The sequence below is a fragment of the Apis mellifera genome, linkage group LG1, assembly GCF_003254395.2.
Source record: "Apis mellifera strain DH4 linkage group LG1, Amel_HAv3.1, whole genome shotgun sequence".
Lineage (NCBI taxonomy): Eukaryota > Metazoa > Arthropoda > Insecta > Hymenoptera > Apidae > Apis > Apis mellifera.
In genome coordinates, this window is record NC_037638.1 from 14,190,378 (window position 1) to 14,209,505 (window position 19,128).

Below are 19,128 nucleotides of genomic sequence, written 5' to 3' on the forward strand. Positions count from 1 at the left end.
AATTTAAAATTGAAAATGACAATTATTTTCTAAATAATCATCATTTTTTTTCTTTACCTTAGTATCTTGATCCTCGAGCGGTAAATCGGAAAATTCAGAACTGACTTCCGTACAACGTATACGCATAGTTCGCGAAGGTGTCACTAAGAGCATCACATTCGTACGCTGAAAAAAGATATAATAAGTAATTAATCTCAATTTAAAAACAATAATCGAAAAGCAATCGACTTTTCGTTACCTCTTTAGCAATACAGCCATGTGCTTCTTTGAATTGTAAAACTATTTCTCGAAAGTCTCGAGTCGCATTCCATCGTGACCATGAAAAAATATAAGAAGTAGACAAAAGAGCCATACACTCTCTTAAATGTTTCTCTGCAATCGGGTGTTTTATTGGGAGTCCTTTCAAATAACTGGCAGCGTCTCGTTCCGGAAAGAGATCACATCCAACCTGTTGTAACCGCTGTGAGCAGCTTTTGCATTACTTACTGTCAATTATTTGATTATCGCGAGAAGATAGATATAAATATATGATTTAAGCCAAAAAAAAATTCAAAATGAATTATCACATACCTCGATTAAGTATTCTAATTCGAAATATTCACCGAGAATTTTTTCAAGTGGCGTAGACGTGATACCGGTGAATGATTTTAGACAAACTTGATCTTCCTGTATAAATAAAATTGATTTGCAATATAAATAAAAAACTATCAAATAATCAAATAAAAAAATTTTGCATTTAAATTTTAAGTTTCAATTGAGGAAAGTACTCTGATAAGAAATTCAGCTTGAACCATAGCAGCTGTAATAGTGAGAATTACTCCAATGTGAACACAGCCACTTTTTTTCTTTTCTGGTTTCAATTCCCAACTTTGAAATGGAAGATTTGCGTATTTATATCCAGCTAATCCATGAATACCCAATCTTCCAGTTCTGAAAGCAATTGTTTGTTTCTCTTCATTATATTTAATATCGTGAATGTCTTTTGTTGACCATATCCTTTTTTCTGGTAACCAATGAGCGATCACTGGTGGTTCAAACCAGAAAATCGAATCAGGCAATCTGTCAGAAGAACAAGACAAATATTAACAACAATTTCTATTAACAAATTCTTAGAATAAGATTGTGTTAATAGAAGTATGTAAAAAAGAAAATTTGCGCAAACTGACTTGAGAGTAAGTAAGACTAATGCATCCATTGCCTCTTCTAAAGCTTTCATTTCAGCCTCGATAATTTCCGGCGTTCTTTCGGAATCTGGATCTGACTGAGGTGTTTCATATGGTTTATAAAATGACATAAATTTTGGTTCTTTTGGTAATTCGACTGTAAGAATGAATGAGGTTTTATTTCCGATTCGAAATTATTATGTATTTTTATATACTAATATATAACTATAATTTAAAATCAGTTGCTTATATATGTATATTTTAACAGATATAAGAGACAATATTGATTTATAGGCATTAACATTAAATTAATTAATATTACAAAAAGGCTATAATAGCTTCAATAGTTTGTAGATATTTTGAAGAGTTAATTCTAAAAACTAAAACAAAAAAATAATTTATATAAAAAAAAATATTAGTTAAATTTTATTAAATTAAACAATTAAATTTCCTTCAAATAAATTAATATAGATCTATATCTGTTATATCAAAACCTTAATTTGACATTTGCTCTGTAGAGTTAAAGCATAAAAACAAAAAATTTGATATTTTGCAAATAAAAAATACAAATAAATAAAATTTATTTTTCTAAGATTAATTATTTTTCTCCAATTAATTATTATTGATAATAATAAATAAAAAATGTAAAAAATTTATAATAGTAATTAATTTTTTATTAATTTTATATTATATAATATATAATATAATAATCTTATATATAATATACTCCCTCTATCCAAAAATATATTTGAAAGAAAATCTTAGATTATCTAAAGTTTCGAAAACAATTGGCAATACTCATTGTATTGGTCTTGTTTACATTTAAAGCTAAATAATCTAACATATTTGATATTGATATAAGATATTGCTTTTGAGTTAAGTTGGAATTTGAAGATCTAAAATTAGTTTTTTTAAAAAAAATAAAATAGTGCTGTAATTTCAAAATGGAAAATTTTAATTCAAATAACATGAATTTAGAAAGAAGAGATGCCAAATCGAAGCAATTGACTAATGAATAACATCATGCAACAATTATTATAATATTATTACAATAATATACGAAAAACAAAGAAAAATTAGAAAATGATGCTAGTAATAAAATTGTAAAGTTCCTCTAATAATGATAAAGATATTATTATTACAGGTTCGATAATTAAAATATTCAATTTAAATCACAATCACTAACTGTGGTTCGATTTGGGATTTTTTTAATTTTATTCAATCATTATAACATAAAGCTTCGCCAAATACAATTAATGATTAAATATGTTCAAGATGCATTTAATAAATTAGAGAAAAATACTCTTGATAATGATTTTATAACATTATAAACGTATATGGAATCATTTATACTGACAGGAAGAAAATTTCTCATATAAATAAGATAAAACTTGATTGTGAAAATTAATTAGCTAAAAAGTATATATGTCCAAAAGAAATATTCAACAAGGCTAAATCTCATTTTAACTAAATTTGGATTACATTATTATAAAATTATTAATATTTAGTTATATTATGATAATAAAATGAATTTAATATTTTTTTTATATTTAATTTTATATTTTATATACATAATTTTATATTTAGTTTTATTTAATTTTTTTCAAATGTATATCATATTTTCGAACAAAAAAAAATTAAAATATATATCATATTTTCGAAGAGGGAATAATAATTTTATATAATATATAATTTTATTTTATTATTAATTTTATAAGTATTCGATTTTTTATTTTTTTATTTTTACAAATAATTATTATTTATTATTTTATTCTTTCATTTTTAATTAAGTTTAATTAATTCTTATATCTTTTATTTTTATATCATATTCTTATTTTTATTCTTTATATGTATCATTCTATATATATATATATATATATATATATATATATATATATATCTTATTTTTTGTATCATTAATTAATCCATTAATCTCATTTATTTTTTAATTAACTTTTAATTAACTAATCACTTCTATATTATATATTAATTAATTATATATCTTTATTTTTTACATTTTTAAAAAACAACGAACGACTTTAAAACCTTTAAAGATTACTTGAAAAAATGTTCTCAATAATATCAAGATTATCAGATCAAAATTATCAGAATAATCTAAATAAATATTATGGTAGATATTTTTTTTATAATTTAATAATAATTAAATAATTAATAAATTATAACATACAAGATCTATATTTTATCAAAAATTCTTAATGCAATTAATTAAAGCTTTTCGAAATTATAATTAAATTCACTATTTAATAACAACAATTGTATGAAGAAATATCAAAGATTACCATATACTTTAAACATAATTACTTAAACAAAAAAAAACAGGAATAAATTATTTTTATAATATTCATAATAAAATATATTACTTGAGTTTATTTAGAAAATTATTTTAAAAAATATTATATTATAATATAATATAATATTATAATGAAATATAATATTATAATATAATATAATAATATATAATATAATATAATATTATAATAAAATATAATATTATAATATAATATAATAATATATAATATAATAATATAATAATATTATAATATAATATAATATTAAAATATATATCCCTAACAATATAATAATGAAAATATATAATAATCATATTTCTTATTCAATCATTGTATATATAATTTTTCTTTCGATCTTTAATTACAAAATTAATAAAATTAAACTTAAAAATACTCTTAATTCAAAAAATTAATTTTTTTTAAAATGAACGAATTCTATTTTTATCTGCAATTATCTGTCATATTGTTTATTAAGGATTGACTTATGAAATAATTAAAATAATTTGAATTTCATTTTTCAATAACTTAAGCATTTTCAATAATTTAGGTTTTCAACAATTTAGATTTTTTTACGTATAAAATGAATAATTTATTTTCTCATATTATGATTTTCTAAACTTTCAATGGAGAGTTGAAGAAATAGTTAAAGAAATAAATAAGAATGCTGAATCTTACTAGAATCTAATTTTCAATATAATTTTGTTATACAAAAATTCTGTAACAGGTTAAACAAAAAATTTAGATCAACAAAATCAAATATCAAAAATTTAATTAATTTCATAATAAAAAAAATCAAGATTATCATTTAAAAAAAAATTAGTATTTCTTTCAAATATAGTGAATTTACCATTCTATGCTTAAAAAAATTATAATAGATATATCGAATCTCTTATTAGCCAAAAAAATATTAGAAATACTACACATAGTTGATTAGCCAATCCTTAATTAATTTAATCAATGTGGAAAAATAAACATGCTCATGGGAATAGATATATTTTGTTGTATATAGAATAACATTGGGAAAATTTTCATTTATTAGCAAAAGATTGATTGAATATTTGACATTATACAGTACTTTTATCTGGTAAAATCGGAAAGTCTGATGTTAAGCTAGAAACAATGATAAATAATTTGCTAAATTTTGGAAATATCCGCAAAACTCGAATAGAAACAAGATTATTGTAAATTTCATTTCTTAAAAACATGCAAATTACAAACAGACGTTTATATGGTCAGTATATAATTTTGAAATGATATATTACAATTAGACTTACGTGAATATATCGAAAAATGATTATAATTTTTTAATAAAAAAAAAATTAGCTGAAGAAAGAATTAGAATTAAAGAATTAGAAAGCTATTAGAATTAGAAGAATTATTAGAACAAATGGTAAATTGCAAAATATTCATTAGAAAAAATATATTTTGTTGAACAAATTGTCTTCAAATCTAATGATAGAAATTACTATTATTTTATTACTATAAAACACAAATATATTAGATTATTATATATGAAGTGGGAACAAATAATAATATCATTGCACGAGCGATATTAATATATAGCCTACAAATTTTCGAAGTAAATAGAAAAATATATAAAATATTATGTAAGATAAAATAAGACGTCGAAGTTCAGAGGCTAGATACATATGACTTATAATGCAAAACTATAATGATAATTTTATTTATTTATTTTCATACACTTTCGTCATGAAAATTTATTATAGATATTATATATATAGAATTAACAGATCATTTATTGTTGAAACATTTCTAAATTGGAGATTCACAGAAAATTATACAAAACAATATATTTGAATAACAGAACAATTTTATAATGTAATATGTAATAGAAACACAAAATAAACTACATGAATTAGATATATTTGAAGAAGCATAACATGAAGATGTCAGATAAATTAGAAAGAGCACAGAATGATATTTGAATTATAGAAGTATATGTCATACTTGAGTGAATTATGGAAAGTGCAATAAAATTCTTAAAATATCATTTATGTTACATTGTTGAAATAAAAATTAATCGTTCGAAGAATTATATGTATTCTGCTGACTCAAATAGAATTTTGCTTGAATTCCCATCTCTTTACTTCTATGTTATCGGATTCCGATGATTTAAATCTTTTAAAATTATTTCTTAATCGGCAATACATATCGGAAGACAATTTGTGAAAAGTTAAAATCAATTGTTTAGATATCAATTAATCCAAGAAATGTTCCAGCATTTCTGATAAATACATTGATAAAATAAAGAATAAACAATATATATTTATATATATATATATATATATATATATATATATATATATATATATATATATATATATAACAATAGCAAACAAGTGACACATTTTAATAATATACATTTTGCAAAAAAATGATTTAGTGACAATACAAGAGAAAAATCTCTCTACAATGATGGATAGAGTCATAAAACTAGCGAGTAAACAATATTCTATTTCGAATTGAATTTGGATGATGGAGATTAAAATCACCAATTATATAAAGAGAAATAAAAATTTTAGAAAATTAGAATTAATATATATTTTAATATCAATATTAATTAATATTATATATCAATTATATATTTAGTCATAAAATATAGCTCTATATTATCTTGATATATAATTAATGTTGAAATCGCTAGCGATTTCAAAGTGAGTAAGCATGTTGAAAACAAAAATTAGGATGACTTATGAAGTGATCATCAATTGCTTGAATTTCATTTTTCAATAGTATTTTCAACAATTTAGGTTTCCTGCAGATTTAGGTTTCTAATAATAATGAAATGAATAATAAATTATGAATACATTGTTCTAAACTTTCAATTATTCTCAATTATTCGAGAAACTAAGATATAATAATAATGGTCAATTTGTAAGTTACAGTTTGTTTGCGATTAAAATAATGTAAAGATTTTGATCTCTGTATTGCAATTTATCTCGTAAGAATCCATTGTTGGAATTCCTTTTTAATTATTTTAATTATTATTATTTTTTTTTTTTACCAAAAATAGTAATTGCAAGAAAAACCAAGATTTACAACAGTTTCTAAAAAATCAAATTTCAGTACATATTCAATTATTAATTAAATTACAATTAGTCAGAGGTCAAAAAAATTTAATATAAATTAAATCATAATGAGAAACTGCAGAATTCAATCAATTATCAATCACAAAAACAATTAAAATTAATTATCATTAAGTTCAATTAAAATTCATAATATAAAAATGTACTATAATCATAAGTGGTTTTTTGAGCGATAATATTCAATTGAAACAATCATTTTACAATCTGAAAATCACACTTTGTTGAATTGTCTATATAAATAATTGTTGAATAATTGCTGAACTAGTGTAAATAGTGATAGTGACATGTACATAAACTCACGAGTTGTTAAGTAAGTATCTTTTCCAAGATCCTTCGGTTGCGGTGGTTGATAGAGAATATCCACGCGAAATATTCCACCGAGAATTCTATATTTTCGCAAGTTCACTTCCGTTTTTTCGCATCGAGTAAATAATAGTTTTTTACTTTCTGACATAGCTTTTTCTGTGAACAAAATTTTATTCTATATTCGCATAATTTTATCAAACGAGAATTAAACCAAATTTACATTATATGAGAATTAAACGAAAACTGTACCTTCCTTTTCAAGAATGATCTCATTTGGGGTGGGTAAATAAGGTAATAATTCCGATAATTTCGAAGGTAATATTGAAGTCAACATGGATTCGAATTCTGTTTGATGATCTTTCGGTGAAGATTTTTTTGGCTTTCTAGCACGTTTTCTCTTATCAATTCGCGGTACCGAAGGATACTCTAACTTTTCAAGTATCGCTTTTTTTTCTTCTAATCGCAAACGTCTTCCTTCTGCTTGCTCTTCGCCTATTCGAATTTTTTCATCATATTCTTTTATTGAATATTCAAAAAGACCTAATAAAGGGAAAAAAGCGATAAAAAGAATTAAATTTACACAATTTGAATGAAAAATTGATAGTAATAGAATGATACATAACATACCGAGAGTAGGATTCCACAAATCGACTATCTCTGGAAGTTTGGACATCCAATAAGAATTCGACCCAATTGAATAATGATCATAAGCAAGCCATAGACCTCTAATCGCCATACAATGACAATCCATGTCGCTTGGCATTTTAATTCTTAACTTTATTTCTTTAAATTCTATTTCAATGCATTTTCTATTGAGCAACATATAAATTATATTAGACTTAATAAAATATAGTTTAATAGTTTAATAATGCTAGGAATTAAATTGAAGAAAGTATATACTCAGGAACTCCAGGAAATAACGATGGTCGATCTCTTTCCATTACTTGTCGTTTCATTCCTATTGGTAATGTAATCGGAGCCCAAACACAACATATTGCTTTGTTCGTAGTTCGAACATATCTAGTTGTTTTTGTATTTTCTCTAATCATGTTTGTCTCGATGTTACGTAACATATGATAACATGCAAGATCTATCCATCGTTGCAGTTTTAATCGAAGTTGGGCAGCGATCTGTGTATTAATCATATAAATATTTTACAAAGAAAGTAAAAGAAGAAATGAGATAAAATTTTATCAAGAATTACCGTTTCGCATTCAGTCACATATTCTTTCGTAATTAACGTGGAAAAGCGAATAATTTTATCAAGTTTATTCAATAACTGAAATGCCATATTATAATTAATCGTAATTATAAATTAAAAGCTGAAATATATATATATATTATTTACATGTATGATCACTCGACATTTTTCTTCTATGGTATCCATAGTTGCAAGTTCATCTTCCAATGACCAAAGAAACAAAAAGGTATTCATGTCAGATAGCAATCCAGGATTCGGAAGACCATCACAAGTCATATATCGAATCCACTAAAATTCATTGACAGAAATAGAGAGAGATGATGATAATTTTTAATAATTATCTAACAAAGGAAGGTAAAATACAATATGATCCAAGCATTACTGAATCGAAATTTTAAGGAAATGGAAGTTTAGCTTCAACTAATTTCTGACATAGTAATAAAAAATTTTTAATATCATATTGAATATTGCATATATTATAAATAGATGCAAATAATTATTTACTATTTATACAAATAATTACTATAATTATTTAAATATGCTATCCAAATCTTATTAATTTATAATTATATAGTTTTTAATTGTCAATCAAAATTAAAAATGTAATATAACATAACATAAATTATATAATAGTATAAGTTATGACAAATAATTTAACAATTTTATTTAATTTTTAGATAAAAAAAAATATTTTTCGAATTATTTGAATATTTCTTTTTTATCAACAAGTTCTTTTTTTTTATTTTTTTGATTTCATTTAGAACTTCTAATTTTTTAAAAAATAATCTTAAATCTTAAAAGGTTTCATGGAGATTATGATACTTATATTATACTATATTATATTATACTATATTATTATATTATTATTTTATTTGTCATGAATTGTATGGAATGTTTAAAACATCACTATTGTTTGCCTATGCATGTATTGCTATTTCTTGTTATTAAAAACTTTCCATGAGTCTCATAACATATTAGGGTGTCCCATAAGTCTTTTTTTGATACGAAATGAATTTGTTGTTTATTTGATTTATTGCGTTATATGTGAACTGTTCTGCTCTATAATCTTTTTACATTTCTCAGGAGATCTTATTATTCCCTTTCAAAATTTTTGAGGCTTATTTGCAAAATATTCCTCGAGGTGCGTTTTTATTTCGCTTACGGATAGAACCGTTTATCATGAAAAGAATTTTTTAATGACAGAAACAAATAATAGTCAAATAGAGAAAGATCTGGAAAATGCAGAAGATGCGGTAGAATATCCTAATCAAACTTTAACAATTTTTCTCTTACAGTCAATATAATTTTATATTGTTGCAATGAAAAAAGACACCTCAATTCGCCAATTCTGGTTGCTTTTCTGCGATGGCGGTTTTCAGTTCATCAAGCTGATTGCAATATTTTGCAGAATTGATGGATTCATCTTGAGAAAGGAACTCATAGTAAACTACTTCTCCATTCCCATCAAATAAATAAAAGAACTTTCTTCGGATGAAATCGCGCTTTGCAACTTGAAAATCGCGAGTTGAAAATCTATTGTCATCAAGTACGTTTTCGATGCACAAAATCCAAATCTCGTCTTCAATGACAAGCCTCTTCAAGAAAGGATCTCTTTCGAAAAGCAAATCGCACGTAGACCGATTCATAAGATCGGTCTCCGTTACAATAGCCATAGAACCCAAATTTTACTCTGTTGACATCCCATTCTGATCAAATGATTATGTAGCGTTATCCTGGGAATATTAATGGTATTCGTTATTTCACGCACGTTGCAAATCTTGCAAGCATGACCTTGATAAGTTTCGCATCCGTCGCTGCTGGAGGACCGCTGTGGGCTTTTCAAGTCAAAATTGCCAGCTCTAAATTTCTTAAATCAATTGCGGATGGTCGTAATAGTTGTAGCACCTCTCCTGTAAATGGTACAAATCTCGTCTGCAGTATCATTTGTATTATCATCTTTTTTAAAACAATGAAACATAACATGCTGCAAATGCTTCTTTTGGCTATTCATATTGAACGATGTAGAAAAAAGTTTTAAAAGAGACTGTATCATCAACAAAACATAGTTTAAAAAAGAGACAATTGAAACCATAAACAACTAATAAATAAACTTGCATGTTCATATAAAAATAGCCAATTAAAGTCATTCCTAGCATGACGAAAAAAATTTATAGGACTCTAATATTTGCTATCCTCGAGCATTTTGCTCAGGTAATCTAATACTTCAAATATACTTCTTTTGTGAGATTAACATTTTTAAAATAAGTTTTTTTTACATTCAATATTTTTATATTTCTTTTAAAATGATCAATTGTTAAATTTTTACAATTAATATTAAAGGATGGAATAAATATACACAAATTAACATATGCATAATACAATTCAAACTATCTGTTCTTCTTAAGTATCTTTCATGATGAATAAAAGATAAACCAATCACATTATTCGTACTATTTTTTTAGAGAATATTAATATATTCAGGGAACACCTTTGGAAAATCGATTCTAAAGGCCAAACACAAAAATTAACATATAACATATATATAATTAACATATAACATATATAAAAATATCTTATTAAACTATAAAAAAAAATTTATTAAATTATAAGTTAAAGTTTATAAAAAATTTCATAAAAAATTTGATGAAATTTAAAAAAAAAATGAAATTGTCTTCCTTATATCATATTCTGTTCTTATTTCGTTTTATTTAACTCACATAGTAAATTTAATATTTAAATTTAATGATAACTTAATAAATAAAGCTTAACTGACATTTATATAGCAAAATTTTATATTTATTTTGACTTAATCAACTCTTTAAAAGTATTCTATGAATAAGATAATTTCAATTCAAATTTTCAAAAATGATCAGTATACTTTAAATTTAATTAAAATATAAACAAAAATATATATTTGCAAATATAAATACATATAGATTTATAATATTGAAAAAAAGGAGAAATAATTATTTTTGAAAAAAAATATAATTGAATTCTATGCATACAATCATTTCATCCAAAAAATGATACTCTTCAAGTTATGGCTTAGATAGAAAATACATGTTATAAAAAAAAAAAATTATAATATATAATAATAAAAATATAAATAAATAATAATAATAAATAAAAAAAATTATTTTCTTTTTAAAATACATAAATAAAAATTAATTAAAAGACATATATTAATTACATATATTCAAAAATTCTGAATATTCTTCGTGAAACATTTTTCACAAGTTTAACACTGAATTCAGTAATTTTATTTTAATATATAATACTGTTCCTCACATTCCATTTATTTAATATTATTTTTTTTTCCTAAAAATATGATCATTTTCTTGTGCTTGAAAATCTGCAAAATTTTCATCAAAAAATTATCTTGCATATAAATTCTGTTTAGATCTCTTTACTTTTTTTGTTTAAGATTCTTCCAATTGCAGATTTCTTTTTCAATATTTTTTTTTATCAATATTTTAAGATGTTAAAATGATAGATGAATCTATTTTTCTATATTTTCTTATTTGCTAATTGTATGCACTGAAATATTGAGAATTTATTTTTTAATAATGTATCTATTGTTTCTGTTACAGAAGTTTCTATTAAGTTTTGATTCTATTTCTATTTTTATTAAGTTTTGATTCCATAATTTTTACAATTTAATATTCTATAATTCTATAATTTAATATTTCTATAATTTAATTTTATAATTTAATATTTATAAAATGTTTTAATCTTTCTTCTGATCGTTCTGTTTCATTTTAAAAAGCGAAATTTGAAATTGCATTTGAATTAAATTAAATATATATATTTTTATAGTAAATCGTGTATATTGCGTAAAAAAATCAAATCGTTCAATCCAAAAATCAAAAAATGATTATTCACTTATTTTTTTAATAACTGTATGATAATATTTCATAATACAAATATAAACATAATCTCTGAATATTGTATCAATGCATTGTATTCCGAAAAAATTATTATTTTTTGGTAAAATATCATTTAAAAAATATGTAAATATGTAAATTTAAAAAATATGTAAAAAATTTTCGAAATATATAATTTTTAAATTATATATAACTTCTCTGATTTTTCAATTAAAAATAAACAGAAATAACAGTAAATATATTTTGTATATAATACACAATATGTTATTAAAGATATCTGAAAGAATGAAAATTTTATAACTTTTCGAAATTAAATCATTTCATTTAAAAATACCCTATATTAACATTATCTTCTGTACACACATAAAATTAATAAAAACTCCATTCGTTAATACTTATAATACTCATCACTTGATGAAATTGACATAAAACCATAGTTATAGAATATAACTACACTATTATATATAATAATATAGTATTATTAATCATAATAATTAACGACAATGACTATCACAACAAGATAAAGATAATTATTTAATAATATTTAGATAAGTCTCTATTTAATATAATGAGATAATAATCATATATTCAATAATACGATACTGAAAATTTTTTATTTCGAAAATTGATTAAAATTTTATAGGAGATTCATTTTCTTCCCCTACCATTCCTTAAATTTCGTATTAATTAAGCATCTTTTCCGTACTACTACAGTCAAGAGGACTTCTTATCGATTTCGATTATTTTGAAATATGTTGTAAAAATTTTTGATTAATTCATTCATTATTCATTTTAAGTTATTTATTCATTTATATCGATTATCATGACATATTTATATAAAAAAGAGATATATACTTATGCATATACTATCATGGATGCATTTGTATAAAATTCTATATAATAGTAGCAAATTTAATTTTTTAAATTAAATTTTTTAATTTTTTTGCAAATATTTCGAAAACTAAAATCTAAAAGCGATTATATACATAAAAAAAAAATTGTTCAAAATTTTTCTTCTATAATTAATTTAAATTATAATATTTCAAAGTCGATAGGAAATTCTCTTTTTATATAATTATCGAATTCTTCGATCATTTAAGTAACAAAACTTTTCAATTAAATTATAAATACTAACATTTTCTTCTTCTTCTAACTTTAACATATTCTTTATGTACGCTGTCCAGTTCTGAGAAAGAATTGCATGTGTCTGTTCCAATTGTTTTTGACGATTCTTCGCTTCTTCCGCTTCGAATTCCTTTCTTTCTTTTTCATATTGTTGTTCCACACGAATATTATCTTGTAAGTCCTTTATTATTTTATCTCTGCAAAAAGAAAGCGAAAGATCTATAGAGCAATTTCTAATAAATAACATTAGTTTTATCTTTAGTACCTGACGTCTTCAATTCGAATGGGAACTTCAACACCAGGTTCAATCTTTTTTTCTGTAGGTAAAATTTTCCATGGCTTGTGTATATCAGGTTCATGATCTGCTAACGCTGCCATCGCTTCTTTCTAAACCAATCAAAAATATTTTTTTCGCAATTCGAAAAAATTTTGTTTCGAAAACGATCGCGGTGTTTGAATATCAATACATTTGCCAAACTGACTAATTGAAAATACCGAAATAAATCAGATTGACTGACTTGAATCGCATTACGTCGCTATGCCGTAGATATCGGCGTGATCAATCACGATCGTTGCCGATCTCGATACGTAGTACATCGAAATAACCTGCCATTCTCGCCATTTTTCCACCTGAAATATAAATAAAAAAAATTAAATATGGGCGATTAAAATTATATATAAATATTTCTTCTTTACCAATGATAAAACGCGACGTGGTGCATCGAAGGATTTCGCTCGTTCTTTTTCCACCTCTTCTATATCCTCTACATATTCCTCGTAAGAGATTTCCGAGTTATTAAAAACAATATGTTCCTGATTTTTGATTTTTTGATCAATCATCGATTCTTTATTACTCGATTCTCTGCAATACCAACAATTTCAATTATTTACATACATTAATAAACTATTATTTCATTCCTATTCCACCTATCTCATGAATGTATAATTATATACATATATACATATATTATATAAAGAGTCGATACGAAGGTTATTAGGTTATTAGTAATTTTATACATTTTCAAGATTTCTTCTTGATCCAAGTTAAAATGTAAAGAAGTCAATGGTGTTTGTATTCCATTTTGTCGAGGAACCGTTGACATCGATGCTTCCGAAAGAACATGATTTGATGAATTCATTGTATTTTGAAAAATTTGTCTTTATAAAAAGCGATCCCGATCGACAAAAATATTCGTAGCCATTACCAAAACAAATGATAGCAAATATGATACTAGGTGTACGAAATAAATAAATATAACACATTTATAGTAGATTTATAATATTGAATATGATTGGATAAAAAAAAGGAAGTATAATATTAAATGTAAAAAAGAATAAAATAAAATCAATATACGTAATTTCGTATAAAAATCTATGTATAATACGACATATTCAATTTAATATTTATTAAGTTATATTCGAATTTGCCATATTTTTTTATGAATGATCAAATCATTCATGTGTAATGCTTAAATTCTATATCTATTATATATTAAGCATATATGAATATATATAATAATCCATGTAATAATATTTTTTCAATATTATTCTAATTTAAATTCAAATTATTATATTTTTCATAATAAATATGTTTATTTAAATGATACAAAAACATTTTATATTTAAAAAAAATTATACATAATTATTTTGTACAATTATCTATTTAGTATAAAAATATTTGTAGAATATTTATAAAAAAATTATAAATGTTTTTGCATCATTTGAATAATAATATATTCTATATTTAATTTTTTTATTCAATTATTTGTACTATTTTTTTTCTTAATTAATTGCTTACAATAACTGTAGATAAGATAATATTATAAAAAATTATAAATAAAGAAAAGAATTATAAATAAAAAAAATGAATATATAATTTACAATTTAATTTCGAAAAAATAATGAAAATTAAAAAAATTAAATAACGAAATAATCAGAAAGATAAAATAAGTTCATTTGTTTTTATTTAAAAAATAAAATTAATTATAAAAAAATAGAACTAAAACAGTTTTATCTCTCAGATCAATTTTTCAGATAATTTAAGTGCATTATATGATAATTTTAATTGCAATTGAATACATTATTCTAATGCAATCGCAAACTAGTTTTTATATAACATGTTATATAAATAATGAATAATATAATAATTATAAAAAAAAGTCTATCTTTTTAGCCAAAAAGAAAAATTTGCCAAACAATTTATTTTGATGAAATATTTTTATCAATAAAAGGTAATCATTTGATTAAATATACAGAGTAATAATGGATAAAATATTATAGAATATTAATAGGAATATCATCAAATATTAAATCTGGTAATATATAAATCCGATTTATACATTAAAAGCAACTATAAATACATATTCAAGAATTTGCTCTTTGAACCGGTATGAATTAAAATAACATTATCAGTAGGTAAATATCTGTGTCATTTCCTTCTTCCCCTAGTTTTAATCCTTGAATCGTTCGGACAATCGATCACTTAATTAAATTGCTAGAAAAGTAATAAAAAGAAGTAAAGAATTTTAGTGTTAAAAAAATTTAATCTGAAAATAAATAAGATTATTATCGCCACACTATGTCTGTAAGTTATATTCGAATTGTAATTCTTAAGCGATTTTTTTGGCTCATTCGTAGTAAAAATGAAAAATATTCATTTTGAGAATTCGTGAGAATTTATTATTGGTTTCAGAATTTCATAACGGATACGAAATCGATGGAATGTGTCTCAATAGCTACGTTTTATGCTGGCCGGAATATTTTCATAACCGGTGGTAGCGGTTTTTTAGGAAAGGTATTAATCGAAAAATTATTGAGATCTTGTCCCGAAATTGGACACATATTTATTCTGATGCGGCCAAAAAAAGGACTATCTATTGATGATAGATTGAAAAAAATGCTCGAATTACCGGTTCGTAAGAAAAATATTTAACAGAAATATATACGTGTTTTTCATAATTTATTTTTTCTTTGTTTCTAGCTATTTGATAAACTAAGAAAAGAAAACCATTCTAGTTTCGAAAAATTAATTCCAGTTCTTGGTGATATAAGCAACGAAGATTTAGGTTTATCAAAAAATGAAAGACAAACATTAATCGAACAAGTTTCAATAATTTTCCATATAGCTGCAAATGTTAGATTCGAAGGAAATCTAAAGAAAGATATATTTTCGAATGTTCGTTCAACAAGGGATATCTGTATTCTTGCAAAAAGCATGAAAAACTTAGTGGTAAGTAATATTATTTTTTTTTTGTTCTTGAATATTTTTTATTCGATATTTATTTTGAAAAATGCATTTTTATGTAGGCTTTAGTGCACATTAGTACTGCATACGCACATGTTGATAAACCGGTGATTGACGAAATTGTATATCCTTCCTTAGTCGATTGGAGAAATATTATAAAAATGGTAGAAACATTGGACGAACAAATTATAGAAGTATTTACTTCTAAGTAAGTCTTATTAGTTTATCTTTTCCAATTCCCTCAATATAATATTGAAGTTTAATGAATGGATTGTTTCATTTATAGATATTTGGGTTCAATGCCAAATACATACACATTTTCCAAGCGAATAGCGGAACAAGTAATAAATGATTATTCGAAAGATTTACCTACTGTAATTATTCGGCCATCTATAGGTACATGTAATAAAATTGAATGCAATAAGATACGATATGAAAAAAAGCTAATAGAAGAAACTTAATAATAAAAAAAATTGTTATCTCTTCTGATATAGTGACATCAACAATCAATGATCCTATACCTGGCTGGCTGGACAACTTCAATGGACCTGTGGCAATAATGATTGGTGGTGCAAAAGGAATATTGCGAGTAATTCAATTAAAATCGGACGTATGCGGAGATTTTCTTCCTGTTGATTTAGCTATTAAGATTATGATCATAGCGGCATGGAAACGAGGATTAAACACGTATAAGAATTAGATCGTAATTTGAATATTAATCAACTAAGTATTAAATTAAATTAGATTTTTGAAAATATTTATAGAATTACTAAGGATTCAACTACTTACGTTTACAATGCCACCTCTAATCAAATCCATCGCATTTCTCATAAAAGAATGATTAAATTGGGATTGAAATTAAATAAAGAAATGCCACTTGAGGGAATCATTTGGTATCCCCAGACTTTTATAACATCGAATTATTTTGTTTATTTTATATTGACATTGTTGATACATATGATCCCAGCCTTGATTATAGATGAAATTCTTAAAATTATGGGTCGTCAACCGATGTAAATATACTATTATACACTTTTTATTTTTTACAATTTTCACTTCAATATTTCAGAAATTTTTTTTCATTTAATTAGGCTGCTAAAAATTCATAAAATCATCTATTCCCATGTAACACATTTAAATTATTTCTTACATAATGAATGGACTTTTAATAATTTCAAAGCGTTGGATATTTTTGATATGCAAGTTCCATTGGCAGAACAAGAAATCTTTAGCTATGATTATCGCAATTTTAATATAAATGAATATTTTAAGTGAGTAAGCGAATATGAGATAAACGATTAAAAAATATTAAGTAAATGTTTTTTAATAATCCTTTTCTAATTTATTATTATTATTTTTTGATTAGAAATTGTATGACTGGAGCGAAATGTTATCTTTTGAAGGAGGATTTGAATCGATTAAAAGAAGTAAAACAACATTTTAATAGGTAAACTGAACTCACTTTAAAAAAATAACTTATTCATTAAAAATTGCATGAGCAACACTGTGTTATCATATCGTTCTTTAACTGCGCATTTCATACTCTGTCTCGAATATATTCCATTCCTGAAATTTGTTTGATCAATTTCACGTTTCCATTAACACATATTATTGCTTCTTAATCGAATCAATGTTCAACAAAAGTTAAAAAATAACTTAATAATCAAAATAGCATAATGACCGATAATTCTTGATTGCGAGAAAAGGAAAAAACGAAATGAGAATCGAAAAATGCGAAATCTAGTTTAGATAACGTAATTATATTATTGTCTCATAACATTATTTTAATATTTTTTATTTATTATCATTTTTATGTACGATTAACACTTATTAATATTAACACTTTTTCGATTCAATTTTGAATCGACTTATCACGGAACATTAAAAATAATATTGTTATTTTTAGAATGCAATGGATCAATAGAATTTTCAACATTTGGTTAATTATCATGTTAATGTGGATACTTGGAAAAATCGGAATATTTTCATATTTTTCAAATTGAATCACTTTTTAACTTATAACGAGCTCAGCTTATAATGATTTATAATATATTTATAACCTGAAATTATTATTTAATGATGTGTGGTTGATAAGAAAATGCTATATATAAAAAAAATAAGAAAAATAACGTAATAGTCAATTGTGAAAAAAAGAATCTATTCATGAATTTTAATATTATTCTTCGAAACATAATTATATTGTAATATTATTATACAAATAAATTCATTAATATACAAATTAATACAAATAAAATAAATTCAAAACATTATTAATCAATCTCTTTCTCTTTTAATTTATCTATTTTTTTTTCTTTTTATCTTTTTCCTTCTTAATAATGCTTTTATCAACATGCATATTCATATGTAAATGAAATTGGAAGACGTCATCAGCATATTTATTCATCGTACATTTAAGGAGGGCATCTTTAGTCAACAGATCAGTTAATTAATTTAATGTGCATAAATATTAAATTATTAATTATAAATATTGATTATTGCTACGATTTTAAAAGAAAAAGGATTAAAAAAAAGATTAAGAAAAAGAAAAGTTCTATTGAGAATTAAAATTTGGAACAATTCGGACAAAAATTACATAAACTGGATAAAGATACATAAACTGTCATGGAATTATCTTTAAATAAATAGGTAAGACTATGATTTTCTTTCTAAATCGTGAAATGTCATGATACTTTCAATAAATCAATATTGATAATTAAAATTCATTTGATTTTCATAATATTTGCGGCAATTATGATGATTTAATTTTTTTTATTAAATATATTTTTTAT

General features: G+C 23.2%; 2 protein-coding genes across 10 annotated transcripts in view; one reads left to right on the forward strand and one right to left on the reverse strand.

Moving 5' to 3' along the window:
- The window catches only part of LOC412436 (protein CASC1), a 38,300-nt gene that overhangs the window by 12,263 nt on the left and 6,909 nt on the right, over positions 1 to 19,128 (reverse strand). For 2 of the 9 annotated variants that reach the window (XM_026444469.1, XM_016916472.2), the window contains exons 3-16: positions 13,792 to 13,957; positions 13,361 to 13,725; positions 13,106 to 13,292; positions 8,234 to 8,374; positions 8,090 to 8,164; positions 7,786 to 8,015; positions 7,513 to 7,694; positions 7,135 to 7,425; positions 6,880 to 7,041; positions 1,167 to 1,320; positions 768 to 1,059; positions 571 to 666; positions 239 to 460; positions 58 to 165 (exon numbers count right to left, since the gene is read on the reverse strand). In XM_026444469.1, the coding sequence (XP_026300254.1) occupies positions 58 to 165; positions 239 to 460; positions 571 to 666; positions 768 to 1,059; positions 1,167 to 1,320; positions 6,880 to 7,041; positions 7,135 to 7,425; positions 7,513 to 7,694; positions 7,786 to 8,015; positions 8,090 to 8,164; positions 8,234 to 8,374; positions 13,106 to 13,292; positions 13,361 to 13,473 (2,253 nt within the window). In that variant the 5' untranslated portion in view covers positions 13,474 to 13,725; positions 13,792 to 13,957. Of the gene's footprint in view, positions 1 to 57; positions 166 to 238; positions 486 to 570; positions 667 to 767; positions 1,060 to 1,166; positions 1,321 to 6,879; positions 7,042 to 7,134; positions 7,426 to 7,512; positions 7,695 to 7,785; positions 8,016 to 8,089; positions 8,165 to 8,233; positions 8,375 to 9,854; positions 10,378 to 13,105; positions 13,293 to 13,360; positions 13,726 to 13,791; positions 13,958 to 19,128 lie in introns of those variants that run through there. The other 7 variants (XM_016916466.2, XM_016916462.2, XM_016916467.2 and 4 more) reach the window with 7 other exon arrangements.
- LOC100576414 (putative fatty acyl-CoA reductase CG5065) lies at positions 15,788 to 18,459 on the forward strand (the record flags this gene model as incomplete). Its single annotated transcript, NM_001327947.1, is given in 9 exon segments — positions 15,788 to 16,006; positions 16,076 to 16,324; positions 16,402 to 16,547; positions 16,626 to 16,735; positions 16,834 to 17,026; positions 17,104 to 17,352; positions 17,431 to 17,610; positions 17,706 to 17,786; positions 18,246 to 18,459. Coding segments are annotated over 9 exon segments (1,524 nt in total), but the record flags the coding sequence as incomplete, so codon positions are not given.